A 15,298-nucleotide genomic window follows, 5' to 3' on the forward strand; every position below is an offset into this window, starting at 1 on the left:
CAAGGTGCCGCTTTCATAAACACTAAACTGGAAGTTTAGAGGTGTGGCGCCGCGGCCAGGGCGACTGACGCTGGGGATCACGGTTCGATCCCTGGCTCCGGCGGCAGGAGTCTGCTCAGCACCCTGCGACTCTGGGCAATAGCTTGCTTAATCTTCCCAACGGCCCCCAGCACTGAGAAACCCCTTCGGGGGTGATTAGTGCGCTATACAAGTACTAAAAAAATAGAAAAATAAAATAAAATAAAAAAAAATAGTTATAAATTCCCTGCCTTAGAATTACCCCCAGGGGTCAGACCAGATCTGTAAAAAAATGTCATAGCAGTACCCTTGCGCGTCGATAGGTGGCATCTGTCGACTCCACGTCCGTCATCCGCGTCTTGGTCGCCGGCATGATGTTGCGGTATCTACTTAAGACACCACCTTTGTGCGCTGACGCAATTTCTTTTTTTACATGACATTCCGCGCAAGTAGCACAGAGCCATGCAAGACATTGACCACTGGTGCACAGAACTAGGACCCTGAAAGGGAGTCCTTAACCCTAGAAGTCAGTTCGCAGAACGGGGAGAATGGGTGGGGCGGTAAGGAATCTATAACTAATATATGTCTCTTACAGATATATTGTTACCGAAGGTAAGTAACTTGTTCATCTGAAAGAGACTATTAGCTATAGGTTCCTTAGCTTAGAATAGATACCCCAGCAATACCAACCTCGGAGTTGGGTCTGCGAACTAAGTTCACACCAGGAAGTCCTGGAGAGCAGAATGGCCAAAGAAGCCGTATCTCTGGACTTGAGAATCCAGGTAATAGTGTTTCATGAACGTGTGCAGAGATGCCTACGTGGCTGCCTTGCAAATATCATGAAGGGGAACTCCAAGTCCCAAAGCAGTAGTGGCCACCGTCGTCCTGGTGGAATGGGCACGCAGTCCTACTGGAGGCTCCTTCTTTGCCTAAGAGTAGCAAATGTTTATGCAAAGAACGAACCTCCCAGAGATGGTTTGTTTTTGCATGGCCAACCTTTTTTGGCGCCCACATGGCCAACAAAGAGTTGGTCATCCACCCAGAATTGTCTTGTGCGATCCAGATAGGAGGACAGCACACGTTTTGGAAGCCGGACCGTGGAGCCTCTCCCTTTTTTGAGGGAGGTGTAGGCGGAAAGAAGGTAGGCAAACTGATCGTCAGACTAATGTGGAGAGAAGTAACCACTTTGGGAACAAAGGAAGGTCTGGTCCTTAGGACAACCTTGAAAACAACTAGAAAAGGAGGCTTAGAAGACAGAGCCTGAAGCTCACTCACCCTGCGAGCAGAGGTGATGGCAACCAGATAGGCAGTTTTTACGGTTAAAAGTCTGAGAGGACAGTTATGTAGCGTCTCGAAATTAGAGCACATAGGGTATGTTAGAGCCAAGTTCAAGTCCCACTAAGGCATTGTGAAAGGAATAGGAGGAAATAGGTGAGTAATGCCCATAAGAAATCTATTTACAATAGGGGCTTGAAAAGAGAAGGCTGATCCGGAAGCCAAAGAAAGGCTGCGATGCCTGAGAGATAGCCCATAAGCGTGCCCAGAGCAGAGCCCTGCTTGGCTAAAGAAAGGAGGAACAAAAAATCTTCAGAAAGAGGGGCAGAGGGGGATCCATATCCTTTGCTGTGCACCATGTCACAAATTTGATCCATCTACAGGCGTATAGTCTTAGTGGAGGGACGCCTGGCTGCCAAGATAACATTACAGACTCCATTACAGACTACAGGGGGTCCTGCCTTTTCACACCGTGGGGCACTTACTTTGGAGTTTGGCGCTTGGAGCTGGTGGCTGCTCGTTCTGCTGCCCTGCCTGTGTTGATCCCCTCCCTCCGCCTAGGTCCACAGCATCGTAGCGAGGCGAGCAGGGAGAAGGGAAAACTACAGTCCCCAGCATCCACAGCGGCGGAAGCCGCCTACGCCCCCACCGCGCCCGGAGGCGCATAAAACACAGCTGGGCCCCCGCGTCGCGGGACCGCGCGCGGGCTGTGCCGGGCAGTCTGTGGCCATCCGGGGCCGGAGGAGGCTGGGCTGGGCCACCCCCTTAATAAGCTGTAGTTCAGTTTATGGACGTCATCTTTGATAGGATTACTCATCGGCCTACTGTGCCTATTCTGAACTGTGTCTGAACTGCTGTAATTTGGTAACTGTGTATATTGCCGAGGGTTCAAGTGAGGTGGCTTATTGAAAATGGCTAGGCCTCGCGCTAAACCACTATTAGAAAATGCGTGTAATAACATCGATACTTACCTAGTAAAAGTCGTCAGCGACCTCACCGAAGAAATTGAGCGCACCGAAAGGAGGGTTTCCATGGGGTCAAGTGTTCTAATGGCCGAACAGGCTAATACTAGTAGAGCACTTAGTGATGTTAGTGAATTTGATAGGGTGTTGGATCCACTGGAAGGATCAAACAGTAATAACGGTGTCAATCATTCCGGTATTTCTAACACGCAAGTTTACTTGCTGAAATCACCATCCCCAGTCTGTGTCCTCCCACCTCCCCCCCCCCCCCGGCTAGAGTTATAGGACGTAAAAAGAAAACATTAGGTCAAGGCAGCCTGAAGGCACAAAAAGATAAAAGGACCAATATGGCAGGAACTATGGTCTATGGTCACCACAAGGGCAAAGCAAAACGCAGACACACCTAGTGATAGTTATAGCATTGAAAATGTTTTTGACAAATTGATCGAGCTGATTAGACCCTTACACAAAAAAGTGGACAATCTAGCAAGAGAAGTTCACAAATTAAGTGGTAATTTAGAGAAAATTAGCACAGGGGTCTACCAAGAAAGAAGAGTAGGCTTAGAAATGAATAATGGAAACAATGGCAAAAACAATATAACTAATGGAGATATAGCCGTATCAAATAAAGGCACACCTACGACTAAAAGCACGAGTAAAGATCCGGTAACTATACAACACACCGAGAAACAGCTGAAGAAAATCCTCCCAAACACCAAGGGTAATATAGCACCACGTTTAGCCCAGGGCACTTCTGATAAGGGAAAATGAACACTTGTGGAACAAATGAGCAGAGGTAACAAAGAATCTACAGTAGATAATGACAGACAGATTCCTACCTGTATTAATTTACCTCCGGAATGTGCGGCCTATGTCGCGGTACTTGTAAATTTCCCTAAATTAAAGAAGGGTCAAGTGGAAAACCATGAAATACTTAAAAATAAAACCCTTCATTGGTTGTCTACTAAGCGTAATTTTCCAACAGAAGGGGCTAACCAGATTATTTTTACGCAGAGAGTGGGATGGGTGGGCCCTCTTAGGAAAAAATTCGACGGGGACTGTATAATTATAAATTCTAGATCTCCTTATTGGTCCCAGAATACTCTTGCCAATGCCCTACCTCCATTAGCTTGGGAGTTCAATTCGACTCTTCTCCCTTTAGGCTACTTTTATAGGCACTGACTGGATTCCTACTTCAATGACAAGACCAACTCTGCACCGTGCAACTTGTTAACGTTTCGATTGCCCCATTCCATTCCTATCCTAACCTACAACAGATTCCAGGTATTTGACACCTTAGAGGAAAATGACTGACTCATGTTGTTCCCGGGTTGTATACAGGTAAATCCTAGCACTGGGGTTAAACAGAAAGATGAGCTGATGTAGGCAAGGAGCCAATGATACACTGCCTCCAACCACCCCCTGGATCATCAATAGTAGCATCTAATCCATTCAAGCCACCTATTATAACTACTACTACTAAAGATGAAGCAATTAGTGTAACAAATAGGGCATACATTTATCAACAGAAAACGGGCTGAGAAGTCAGTACCCCAACATGAGCCAGTAGCATTGTGTGCAGCTGTAGTTATTCACTAGTTACCTGGAACATAGCTGGTATCCATAGGAAGCTGGATACCCCTTTTTGGAGGGACTTTATCAGTGCAGGTCAAGCTATTTGCCTCCAAGAAACATGGTGTCAAGAACCCATTTATATAGAAGGATACACTTCACAGTGGTTAAATGCTGTAACCTCTATCTGGAAGAGCAAAGGGTGGTCTTTTGCTACTAATATCAAATAAACTAATCATCTGTAAAATTAAAAGTTATTCTGCAGTAGACACCCATAGCCAGATGTTGCGGTTGGAATTTAGTAGAGGTAAAGATTTAATACTTGTCAACTATTATATTAATATCTTTAAGGCCACCAGGGGAAATATTCTATACCCACTTGAAAATGAAATCAAAAGGGCCTTGGCACGATCTCGTAAGCAGGCTATTATCCTTTGGGCAGGAGATTTTAGTATCCAATCCTGCCCACTGGCTACGGGCAATTCGTGTGGTTTCAGGAAGGAGTTCGGTAATGATGAAGGTTCAGATTATATACATTTCCCTCATTGTAATTAGGGTACGTTACTAAACAAATTGATAGTAAAATTTGATCTGGATTTATTAAGTTGTACCACGAATAAGGATAATATCAACTGCCCAACATTTACGGGCAGAAATGCGAAAACCCACATTGATCATATCCTGATTTCTAGTAATAGCGAGTACTCCAATTTATGGCTTGTGGAAGAAGCTTTAAATGACCATAATAGTATTACTATATCGTTACTATGTTGGGGAAATAAGCCTTCTGATGAGAATGCCTGTATTAACAATGTGGTAGCCTCTAGACCAAATGAGGATCAAATGGGCTGGCACTGACCCCCAGAAAAAGCACAAGGAGGTAGTAGACAAATGTAGAATAGAGATAGATTGTTGCCTTAGCGATGAAGTTAACCCTGAAACCCTGCTCTCAAGTTTTATCAAGATAAATGAAACTATAGAAGGAATATTTACCAAAAAAACAGGCGGGAAAAGAACGGGCAAGTTGGGCTGGTTCGACAAACATTGTACCACGGCCTTACATGAGCTAAAACAAGCCCTGAGTAACAACCACACAGTAATCTAATTATTAAAATGCTCCGTACTAATTATAAAATGGCTCTGTCTAATAGGAAAAGAGAGCTTCAAGACGAGGCTTGGAATAATTTGAATCTGGCGGCAGACACGAACATAGCACACTTTACTGGGAGACCATAAACAGTCCCTTTTTAAACAATGATAGTGTGCCGGAAATAACCTCATATGTTGAATGCAATGCATGGATTGAACATTTTACTAATATTTTTAACCCAGATAGGAATATTTTAGATGTAAGTTTGTGTAACAATTCCGTATGGCTGCCATTACCTCTATTAGTAAGCTTAGATGAGGTGTATGTGGCCTAACCATAAGTAAAGGTGGGAAAGCACCGGGCCCTGATGGGGTTCCGGCAGACCTACTTAAAAGAGAAATGAACCTCTGGGCGCCAATTCTAGTGAGACTTTTTAACGTGGCAGCGGAAGGATACCTCCCGACATCATGGGGCTAGTCGATAATCATCCCTCTCTTTAAGAAAGGTTTAAAATCTGAGGCGTGTAATTATCGCCCTATCTCCTTACTTGATGCATCCATTAAGATAATGAGTAGAATTATGCTAAAAAGGTTGGAAACTTGGGCTACCAAGAATGAAATTTTATCTAAAGCACAATACGGTTTTAGAAAAGGTTTGGGGACTTTAGAGCAGTGTGCTAATCTAGATCTTCTTATTAACAAATATACCACTGCCAAAGAGGGGAACCTGTTTCTCTGCTTTGCAAATTTAAGCAGTGCCTTTGACCTTGTTGATCCCTCCATATTATGGCATATTTTAATTGACTCAGGAGCACCCAAGGATATCATACATTTTTAAGCAAGGCTTTATGAGAAGCGGTCATGTAAAATTCGCTATGGACCATCAGGTGAATGCACCCCCTTCTTTAAAGTTACAAGAGGCATCCGCCAGGGTTGTGTTCTGGCACCTCTTTTATTTTCACTATTTATTAATCAAGTCGACTCAACCGTAAGTCAGATACCCGCAGACGCCCCACTTATAGATGGGAAAGCCGTCCCAATATTATTATATGCGGACGATGCCGTTTTGTTATCCCGTACAAAGATTGGTCTACAGTGACTCATTGATAACTTTATGATATTTATAGAAAGTAGAAAACTAATAGTAAATAAAACTAAGACATTTGCGATGACTTGTGGGAAAAAAGTTAAGCCAGCAAGTTCTACTTTCTTTATAGAAAGGGTCAAGATTGAATCAGCCAAAACATTCTGTTACTTAGGAATAACATTGCGGGGATGGGAAATGGACACACGAGCATGAAAATGTGAGCCTAAAAAGGAATAGAAACACTAACAGTATATTTAGATTCTCTTCCAAATTAGGGGCCAGAAGAATAAGATATGATGGCCATATACAACGTCAGATGTGTTTCATCTGCGTTGTATGGGGCCACCAATATAGCATAACATTGCAGCGTGATGAAAATAAATTCCTTAAAAAATTATTGTGTGTACCCCCATCAGCATCAACAGAATTAGTCCATAAGGAAGTAGGAATTGAATATATTTCTGATTTGGCTGCATTAAGTCCCTTGTTACTCTGGCTCTCTATTTGGTCTAAAACCGAAACGCAATTCACACAAGAGATCATCAGAGATTGCCTGAGGCTTGATCATTTCTTACGTATCCCGTGGCTGAAATACATTCATTACTGGTTCAATCTTCTATTTGAATGTAATATTCTTTCTGAACCGGAGTATGTAGCTTCAATTCCCAAAAAGGAGTTAAAATTAAGGTTCTTATCACATAAGAAGGAGATTAGAGATAGGGCGTCCGGAAAGCTACCAACTGTTGTTTTTTGTCAGGATTTAAAATTAGACAATGGATTTCAGACTTACCTATCTATTGTTGCATGGAATTCCCACCGATTTGTTTTACCGTGCCTTAGGTTGGGAATTGTACATCATTTAGTAGCATTCCCAAAAAAATGAAAACCAGTTCTAACTCTGCATGTCCATGTGACAATATTTCACGTCAGAGCTGCTGCCATTTTTTACTGTTTTGTAAATCTTATTGTTCTTTTAGGAAATTTTATCTTAAACCTATCTTTTTAAAAACAATGTTCGATCCACAAAAATGCCAATGGATTTATTATTTTCTTTAGAAAGTCCTGATATGTGCTTTTTTTATTGCATCATATATATTGAAATGTACAGCTGCCAGGAAATCTATAGTTATTTGTTGAAACTGCCTATGGTTAAATATCACTTTAGCAGATGATATGTTTAATAGGATTAATTTTATCCTGTCTGTACATGCTTCATTATAAGGCACTAAGTACTCGTTAGTCCCTGTATTCTATGATTTCATTTTAGAATATGTCTAGCTACTATTATTTTAATATTTGTACATAATGTATTTCCAAAAATTGCATTCTATAATAGAACCGTCTTAAATATTTTATCATTGGGTAGTCTTTTGCACTTTAATGACCTTGCAAGATTTTGCACCAAATGCTTTGCACCTGTCACTATTGCGAAATTTGCACATAACTGATATTTGGGAGAAGGTTTTTCAAAAGAATTGTTCTAGATATTGAGCCATTTTCAAATTAAACTAGAGATTTGTGTAGTCTATCGCACTTTAATGACTGAGCAAGATTTGCACAAAATGCTTTGCACCTGTCACTTTATTGCGATAATTTGCACATACTATATGTACTGTAATATTACGGTAAACATTCATTCGAGGTTAACGGATTGGAATTTTATGCCCATTATAAAAGGATGTACTGCACTTTCTATGTATCTGAGTTGGCTTCAGTTTCGTAACTAGGATGTTTTTAACTATGGATATTGATATAAATTGTAATGGATATGTTCTGCTTACATGGTTGTGTTTGACAAACCGAATAAAGCATTTTGAACTGAACTGAACATTACAGACTTTGGGAGGAAGGTCAAAGGCTGTCACCCGTTGCTGCACAATCTCCATGCAAGGAGGTGGAGGCTGGACAGGTTTGGGTGGAGGACCGTCCCCTGCTGCGGGTATAGGTGGAAAGTCATATAGAACACCGCTACTCCACTTGCGATAAGCGTCACCGAGCGAGTGCCGCCTTGGAAATTCCAATGTGCAGAATTGCTGACATTGCGCGTTCTCTTCAGTTGGTGAATAGATCTAACCAAGGCTCCCCACTGCTGAAAGAAACATTGCACCACCTCCGAGTGAAGACGCCATTTGTGATCTATCATGCACCGGCGGCTGAGTTAGTCTGCCCTGGCATTCAGTGAGCCGGCCAGGTTTTGAACCACCAGGGATATGCCCTGATGTTTCAATCATGTCCAGAGGCGAAAAACCTCGAAACATAGGGTCCACGACCCCAACTGCCCTGTTTGTGGCATTACCACATGGTGGTGGTGTTGTCCGTGAACACCTGCACTACTCTTCCCCGGACAGAGGGAAGGAATGCCTTCAGTGCAAGACAAATCACCCAGAGCTCCAGAAGGTTAATTTGGAGCCTGGACTATGGCGGAGACCAGAGGCCTTTGATCTCCGCCTCTCCCATGTGGCTGCCCCACCCTAGAAGTGATGCATCTGTCACCACTGTGAACTCTCGTTGGGGAAGGGAGGGGGATCTGCCGTTGACCCAATCCTGGTTCGTTACCCACCACTGCAATTGGCGTGCAGTGCCCTCGACAAGATTACCCAGATGCTGTGCCCACTGGAACTTCAGGTCCCATTGCAGAGCCCGCATATGCCACCTGGCATGATCCACCAGCAGGATGTAGGGGGTCATGAGGACCAGCAGGGTCATTCTGATCGAAACCCGTGATAGAGGCTGAAAGATCGGAATCATAGCCCAACTCGCTGCTCGGGAGGATAAGCCAGAAACTGCGCCATGTCCAGAACCTCTCCGATGAAGAGGAGCTTCTGAGAGGGAATCAGGTGTGACTTCGGCACGTTGATGGAGAACCCCAGCAAATGCAGGAGGTCGGCCGTGATCTGGAGGTGGGAGACGACTGCCTGGGGCTAGCCAGCCTTCAACAGCCAGTCGTCGAGATAGGGGAAGACTGGAACCCCTGATCTGCGCAAATGAGCTCTGACCACCGCCATCACTTTCGTGAACACCAGAGGGGCGCTGGTACGGCCAAAAGGCAGCACGGTGAACTGAAAGTGCTCAAGGCCTACCGTGAACCGCAGGTAATGCCTATGGGCTGGCAGGACGGGGATGTGAAAGTAGGCAACCTGTAAGTCCAATGCTACCATTCAGTTTCCAGGGTCAAGGGCAGACAGAACGTGAACCAATGTCAACATCTTGAACTTCTCCTGCCGGAGGAAGCGGTTGTCATCCCTGAGGTCTAATATAAGACGCAGGCCTTTGTCCTTCTTGGGTACTAGAAAGTAGTGGGAATAGCAACCACGACCTACTTGTGGCACAGGGACACGGCCAATGGCTCCGTTGGCCAAGAGAGCCGTAACTTCCTGGCGGAGAAGGGCCAAATGATCCTCTGACATGCGATGGAATTGAGGTGCATGGATGGAGGGGTTGTCTTTAAGGGGAGGGAGTAGCCCCTTTTGACTATCTGCAAAACCCACCTGTCCGACGTGATGTTCTGCCAGTGGGGGAGGTGATGGCGAATCATGCCGCCCACTGGCAACTGGTGGCCCTGGAGGGTCAGACTAGGAAGGTTTGAAGGCTGCTGCAGAGGGAGCACTGGCCCGCTAGCTGGCCCCCAGACCCACGATGCTGGGTCCCAAGTCCCCGGGCCGCGCAGAGGCTGAACAGTTTGTGCAGGCCTGTGGCCCTGGGTGGAACGTGGAGGGGCACCCCTTCCATAGCCACGAAAGGGGCGAAACGCAGACTGCGCTGGATGGGTGGTAGCGAGGCCTAAAGATCTGGCCGTAGCCCTAGAATCCTTAAAGCACTCGAGCGCACGGTCTGCCTTGTCGCCAAAGAAGCGACGGCCATCAAAGGGCATGTCCAAAAGAGTTGATTGGACAACGCCTGAAAAAGCCAGTGGACCTCAGCCAGGCAGAGCGTCTCAGAGCTACCGACATGGAAATTATCCTGCCAAGCGAGTCGGCGGTGTCTAGCCCACACCGAATGGTTAACTTGGCTGCATCTCTACCCCCAGCACCGGCACGGGAGAGTGTGGCCCAGGCCTCCTCAGGGAACTGTTGCAGCACCTGTGCAATCGCATCCCACACAGAGTGGGTGCAACGGCCCAACAGACATGTAGTGTTCACCGACCGCAGACCCAAGCTGGTGGAAGAAAACATCTTCTTCCCAAGATGATCCAGCTTTTTGGATTCCCTATCAGGGGGAGCAGTAGGGAATGCGCCTTTGGAAGTAGAGGCTTGGACTACCAAGCTCTCACGGGTAGGGTGTTGGGAGAGGAAAATGGGGTCACCCGGGGCCAGGTGGTGGCGCTGGGCAATCATCCTTTCCATACGAACCCCTGTACTGGGCCTGGACCAGGTGCCCAGAAAGATGTCCGTGAGGGCCTCATTTAACGGCAGCAGGGGCTCCGAAGAGGCCGCTGCCAGTTGAAGCACTTCAATCAGGAGGTTAGTACTGACTGCCACCAAAGGAAGCTCGAGGTTCAAGGCCTCAGCCGCCTCACGCAACACCACTGCGTAAGATGCACCCTCCTCCGTAGCCACGGTAGGGGGAGAAAGCATACAGAGGTGTGGTGAGGTGTCCAGACCACTGGCAACACCCAACTCCTCTCTCTAGTCCGGTTCATCCGACTGGTCTGAAAGAGGGTCCTCAGACCCCTCCCAGTCCTCCTCACCCTCACCTGGTTGTCACTCATGGCAATAAGGAACACTAGGATAGAACAATTGTACAAAAGTACTTATCCGAGCCGGACCCGGCGTCGGTCCGGCTCTGTGTCCATGTTGAGTGGAGGCCGGGGTCGACGCAGTCTGGGGACACCACCGGCGTTGGAGGTGTCGACATTGGATTCGGCGCTGGAGGAGGTGTCGTAAGGTCGACCAGCACCGATCTGGATCCTGGCATGGATACTGTGGGCCGCTCGGTGTAGGGGCTGAAGTCCTACGGATCTAAGGCCTGGAGCCCCCAACTGAGTCCGAAGGCGCACATGCGGAGTTGGACTGCCCAAAAGTATAATGAAGGGTAAAGTAGAAACTACGAAGTTGGGCAGGGGTCGTCCGGGTCCCGGGAAGGGGAGGAAACTCAGAGCCGATGCAGCAGGCTCCGCAGGATGAGAACCATCCGCATCCAGAGTCGTGTCAGCCGGAAAAAACGCTAAGAGCGGCGATGTTTCTTCGCCTTCTTGTGCTTTGCCTTACCTGAAGACGAAGACTTCGACTAAGAGTGGTGTTGGTGGCTCTGTGACCGGTCCTACGACCTCACTCTTGACTGGGACCTCGAGTGGCACGGAGCGGACTTCCGGGCCTCGAGAGAAGCTTTCGGGACCGCTCCCGGAAAGACTTCGGGTTCATGGCTCGGCAGTCGGAGCACGACTTTTGGTCATGGTTGCACTCCAGACACGAAAGGCACACGAGGTGCGGGTCCATAACCGACATCAGTTTGTGACATGAGTCACAATTCTTGAAGCCAGTCTGACGTGGCATCCCTGTGTGCACAAGGAGTCAACATGACTCAATAAGGAAGTCGACAAAAGTAAAAAACAAAAAGCAGTCAAAAACTGGAGGTACCGCTTTCTCCGGATTGGTGCTGGCTGGCGCGGAAAAAGAAAACGGACGTCAGCGCGAAAGGGCGGTGTCTAAGGACATACCACGTCGTCATCCCGGTGACAACGACGATGAACGCGGAGTCGACCGACGCCACCTATCGACGCACAGGGGTACTGCTGCAAAAAAAATTCTCTGGATCCAGTCTGACGCCTCTGGGTAATTCTAAGGTAAGGAATCTATAACTAATAGTCACTTTCAGCTTATGAGAATGTTTCACATGGTTGAATCCCTGCATTTCATCTGTGATGGCTGCAGTTCAGTTCAGCATATAGCTGTATGATTTGTCTAATCTTCGAACAAGTGCCCCAATATTTTACTAGCATAATAAATGGCCATGTCATACAGAGGTTCTACTATGGGCCGTGCCGAGAAAATATGGCCACTTAATTGAGTATAAACAGTGTAAATTACACGCAAAACGACAAACATCTTTTAGTGATCCCTCAACGTAAAAACTAAAATTACACAGGCACCTAATTTAAGTCATCCTCTGTCCTTAATTGTTGAGCTCACATCCAGTCCATACTAATTGATTAGACTCCTTAAGCTTCAGAAAGGTGGTTAAACAATGGCTGTAAGCAGGCAATGGCCATCGGACATGGCCTACGGCCATGGGCTGCACATCAGTCATCGGCTTGCACAATACAAAAGGCACAACAATTGATGTGACCAAGTGGGTATTAGGCATAGGATGCAGCCTTCAGCCATGCCCTGGACCCATCACTGGCACCAGGTACTTTTTATTACGTAAGTGCTTTGAACTGGACCCCAACTCTAGTAATGACAAGACATGGTCTTCTGTTAATATTTTTCATTTTATTTTACGGTTGATTCCCTAAAGAAATTTCAATCTGAAGTCCTATTTAAGGGATTGCCTATTAGCTCCACAAAAGCAGCTTGCACACAACTTTCCAAGATCAAACTAAAGTGACCATTTTTTGTGATTCAACAGTTGCATGTAGAGACTTGTCATACTTGGCCAAAGTTATAAGAAAATATATTTTTTTGTACATCTGTAAGCAATACCATACTGTACCAGGGCAATTTGGGGAGACTGCATTGTGACATGTGCAGCAAGCAATACCAGTCCAAAGTTTGGTTTATGGTTAGCATTGGGAATATTTGGACTTGAGAGACATGCCACGTAACTAAGTTTGCTTGACAGTGCAGAGAAGTTAAATATACCCCTTTCTTCTGGGACAAAAAGATATTTTTCTTCCACCTACAATTTCTTCTCTCCCACATTTGTAGGGAGGTTGCTGTACCAGGCCCACTTGCCCCCGGCAATCTGACTGTAGTGGAGATTCACAAATTTGTCATTGGTTTGCGAACCATCAATTTGTGCAACAGCTGCCACACAAAAGTTTCTAAATTTGCCAGACCTTTTTAGCATGAAATGGTTACTCAAATCAATTCAAAAGCAATTCCAAGAAACAAAAAGTATTAACCCTTAGAACAAGCACAAGAAACAGCTTCACTCCAGTTTCATTGTTTTTGTGGCATATGGAATAAAATTTCACTTCCTAGGAGCACATGTAAGCAGCTACCCACACAAAGATACTTATTTGCCCATGCAATGTAATTTTAAAAATCTCTATTGTGCCCAAACCAAGAGAAATGTGTTTATATAAACAATGTGTAGGGGGAAAAGTAGCCATTACACAGGCAAACCGGAAATAAAACAGGTGAGGACAATATCACAAATCATCACAATGGCTAGGTTTGTTGCACCATACAAACTCCATAGGCTAAGTAATCACCAACAATTAGTGAAGCTGATGATGCATATAAAGACACAAGCCAAGTATATGTTGTGAAGAGATCAAATTGAAGCTGCCACAATAATAAGCTGGTATGTTATAACATTTAAACAGAGCAACAAACTGTATTTTGCCAATCACATGAAATGCCTTTTAACATGTTATAAAGGTACAATTTAACAACACTCACCCGAGGGACTTTGAGCTGGCCTTTGTAATGGTGGCCGAAAACCAGGAGCTTTGGAAGTATCAGATGGAAGCATAGAATCGGATTTTGGCAAGTAGGAGGACTGTCCTGAATGCATGGTATCCGACGTAGACTGTGAAGAAACAGCAGATCCACCCCAGAATGCATGAGCAGCAGCTGAACTGTTTTCAAAGAGTGTGCTAAAGGGTCCAAATGGCATTGAACCAAAGTTGGCCGCCATGGATTTGTTTGACTGTTGAGCTGAAATTTGAGAAGCACTTTGTGTACTTAAGGAGGAGGGATGCTGGACTGAAGAAGGTACACTGTGAGGCCGTTTAATGTGATTCGCACTGAGGACTGTAGAAGGAGAGGTTTGTAGAGGTACAGGGTTCTTAAGAGCAGGATTTGTTCCTTGAACAGGTGGTCGTATAGCAGTGGTTTCCATTTTAGCCGTGGCCTGCGTAGATCCCACAGATGACTGCGAATAGGTCACTGATGGAATAGAAGCAACCACTGACAATGGGGTAGAACCACCGACTCCTAAATTAGAAGTTAATCCCATCCGTTGATCTAGAGGAGCAGCTTGAGTCTGTAAAACAGGAGATCGTGTACCTTGAGACACAGATGCCGGAGACTGTTGATGGACAAGATGAATAGAGGAGACTGCACCAGAATTAGCACTGGATTGCTTTCCACTGACTGAACTGCATGCATCCAAAACCGGAGCAGAACACACTTCTTGATCAGAGGACAATGTCCCTTTATTGGGAGAGGATGTTAGGGAGTCCGATGGGCTGTTTCGGGAAACACCTCCTGGCAATGATGGAGGTGAGGGGGATGAAGGGGATGACAAGGGATAGTGTTCTTTGGCAGTTGGCCCAGGGTACGTGGAAGCAGTGGGTACAGTGCTATGGTTGCTTGCGGTGGTCGCGACTGTGGTTGTGGTGGCATTGGAAGTCTTCACAACAGTCACAAAAAGCTGTCTTCTGACTGAAGGTGAGCTAGGGCAACCACTCAAGGATGAGCTAGGCACATTAGAAGGAGAGCTTGTTGTAGATGTTGGAGTAGAAGACACACCTGAATTCACCTGAGGACTACTGACGTTCTGGTGAGTGTGGCGAGGCATCATGTGAGGTTTAGGAGAATTAGCAGCTCTTGCAGGGCTCAAAGGCCTAACAGGAAAAGGCCCCCAGGTGGATTGGGCTGGGGGAAACGTACCACCAAAATGTGTCATAGGCAACCTAGGTGGTCGTATTTGTTGGAAAGTCTGAGCAGCAAGCAAAGCATGTGCAAATTGAGGAGGAGGGTACGCTAAAGGAAGAGAAACTGGGAAGCCAGGTCGCACATTAGTCACAGGGTTCTTAACTGATTTGTGGGCAGCAGAAGAAATTGCAGGCATTGTGATAACTGTGGCAGTTTGAGAAGCTGACGATACTGTCATTGTTGCTACTCTGAGCCCCATGATTGAACTGTTTACTGCTGCAATGCTGGCAGCTGAGGAAGAACCCCCTTTAGAGTTTGCTGCAGAGCTTTTTAAGCGATTCTTTGGAATAAGTTCATCAATTTCTTTGTCTGGATCCTTAATAAGGGCGTTGATTAAGTGCGTTGCTTGTCTGGTGGATTCTGTACCTCCCCTAGATTAAATGGGTAGGTAATACACATAAGGTTAATACTTCCATTTTAAAATCACATTATGTACTTTTTATGTTCTCAAACTTGTATATGGGTATCAT

The 15,298-nt window shown here is 45.7% G+C and overlaps 1 protein-coding gene across 14 annotated transcripts in view; it reads right to left on the bottom strand.

Moving 5' to 3' along the window:
* The window catches only part of ANKRD17 (ankyrin repeat domain 17), a 1,381,421-nt gene that overhangs the window by 201,415 nt on the left and 1,164,708 nt on the right, over positions 1–15,298 (bottom strand). For all 14 annotated transcript variants that reach the window (XM_078676026.1, XM_078676025.1, XM_078676019.1 and 11 more), the window contains one exon: positions 13,569–15,199. In XM_078676026.1, the coding sequence (XP_078532152.1) occupies positions 13,569–15,199 (1,631 nt within the window). The remainder of the gene's footprint in view (positions 1–13,568; positions 15,200–15,298) is intronic.

Source organism: Lissotriton helveticus, chromosome 2_1 (genome assembly GCF_964261635.1).
Source record: "Lissotriton helveticus chromosome 2_1, aLisHel1.1, whole genome shotgun sequence".
In the NCBI taxonomy this organism is placed as follows: Eukaryota; Metazoa; Chordata; class Amphibia; order Caudata; family Salamandridae; genus Lissotriton; species Lissotriton helveticus.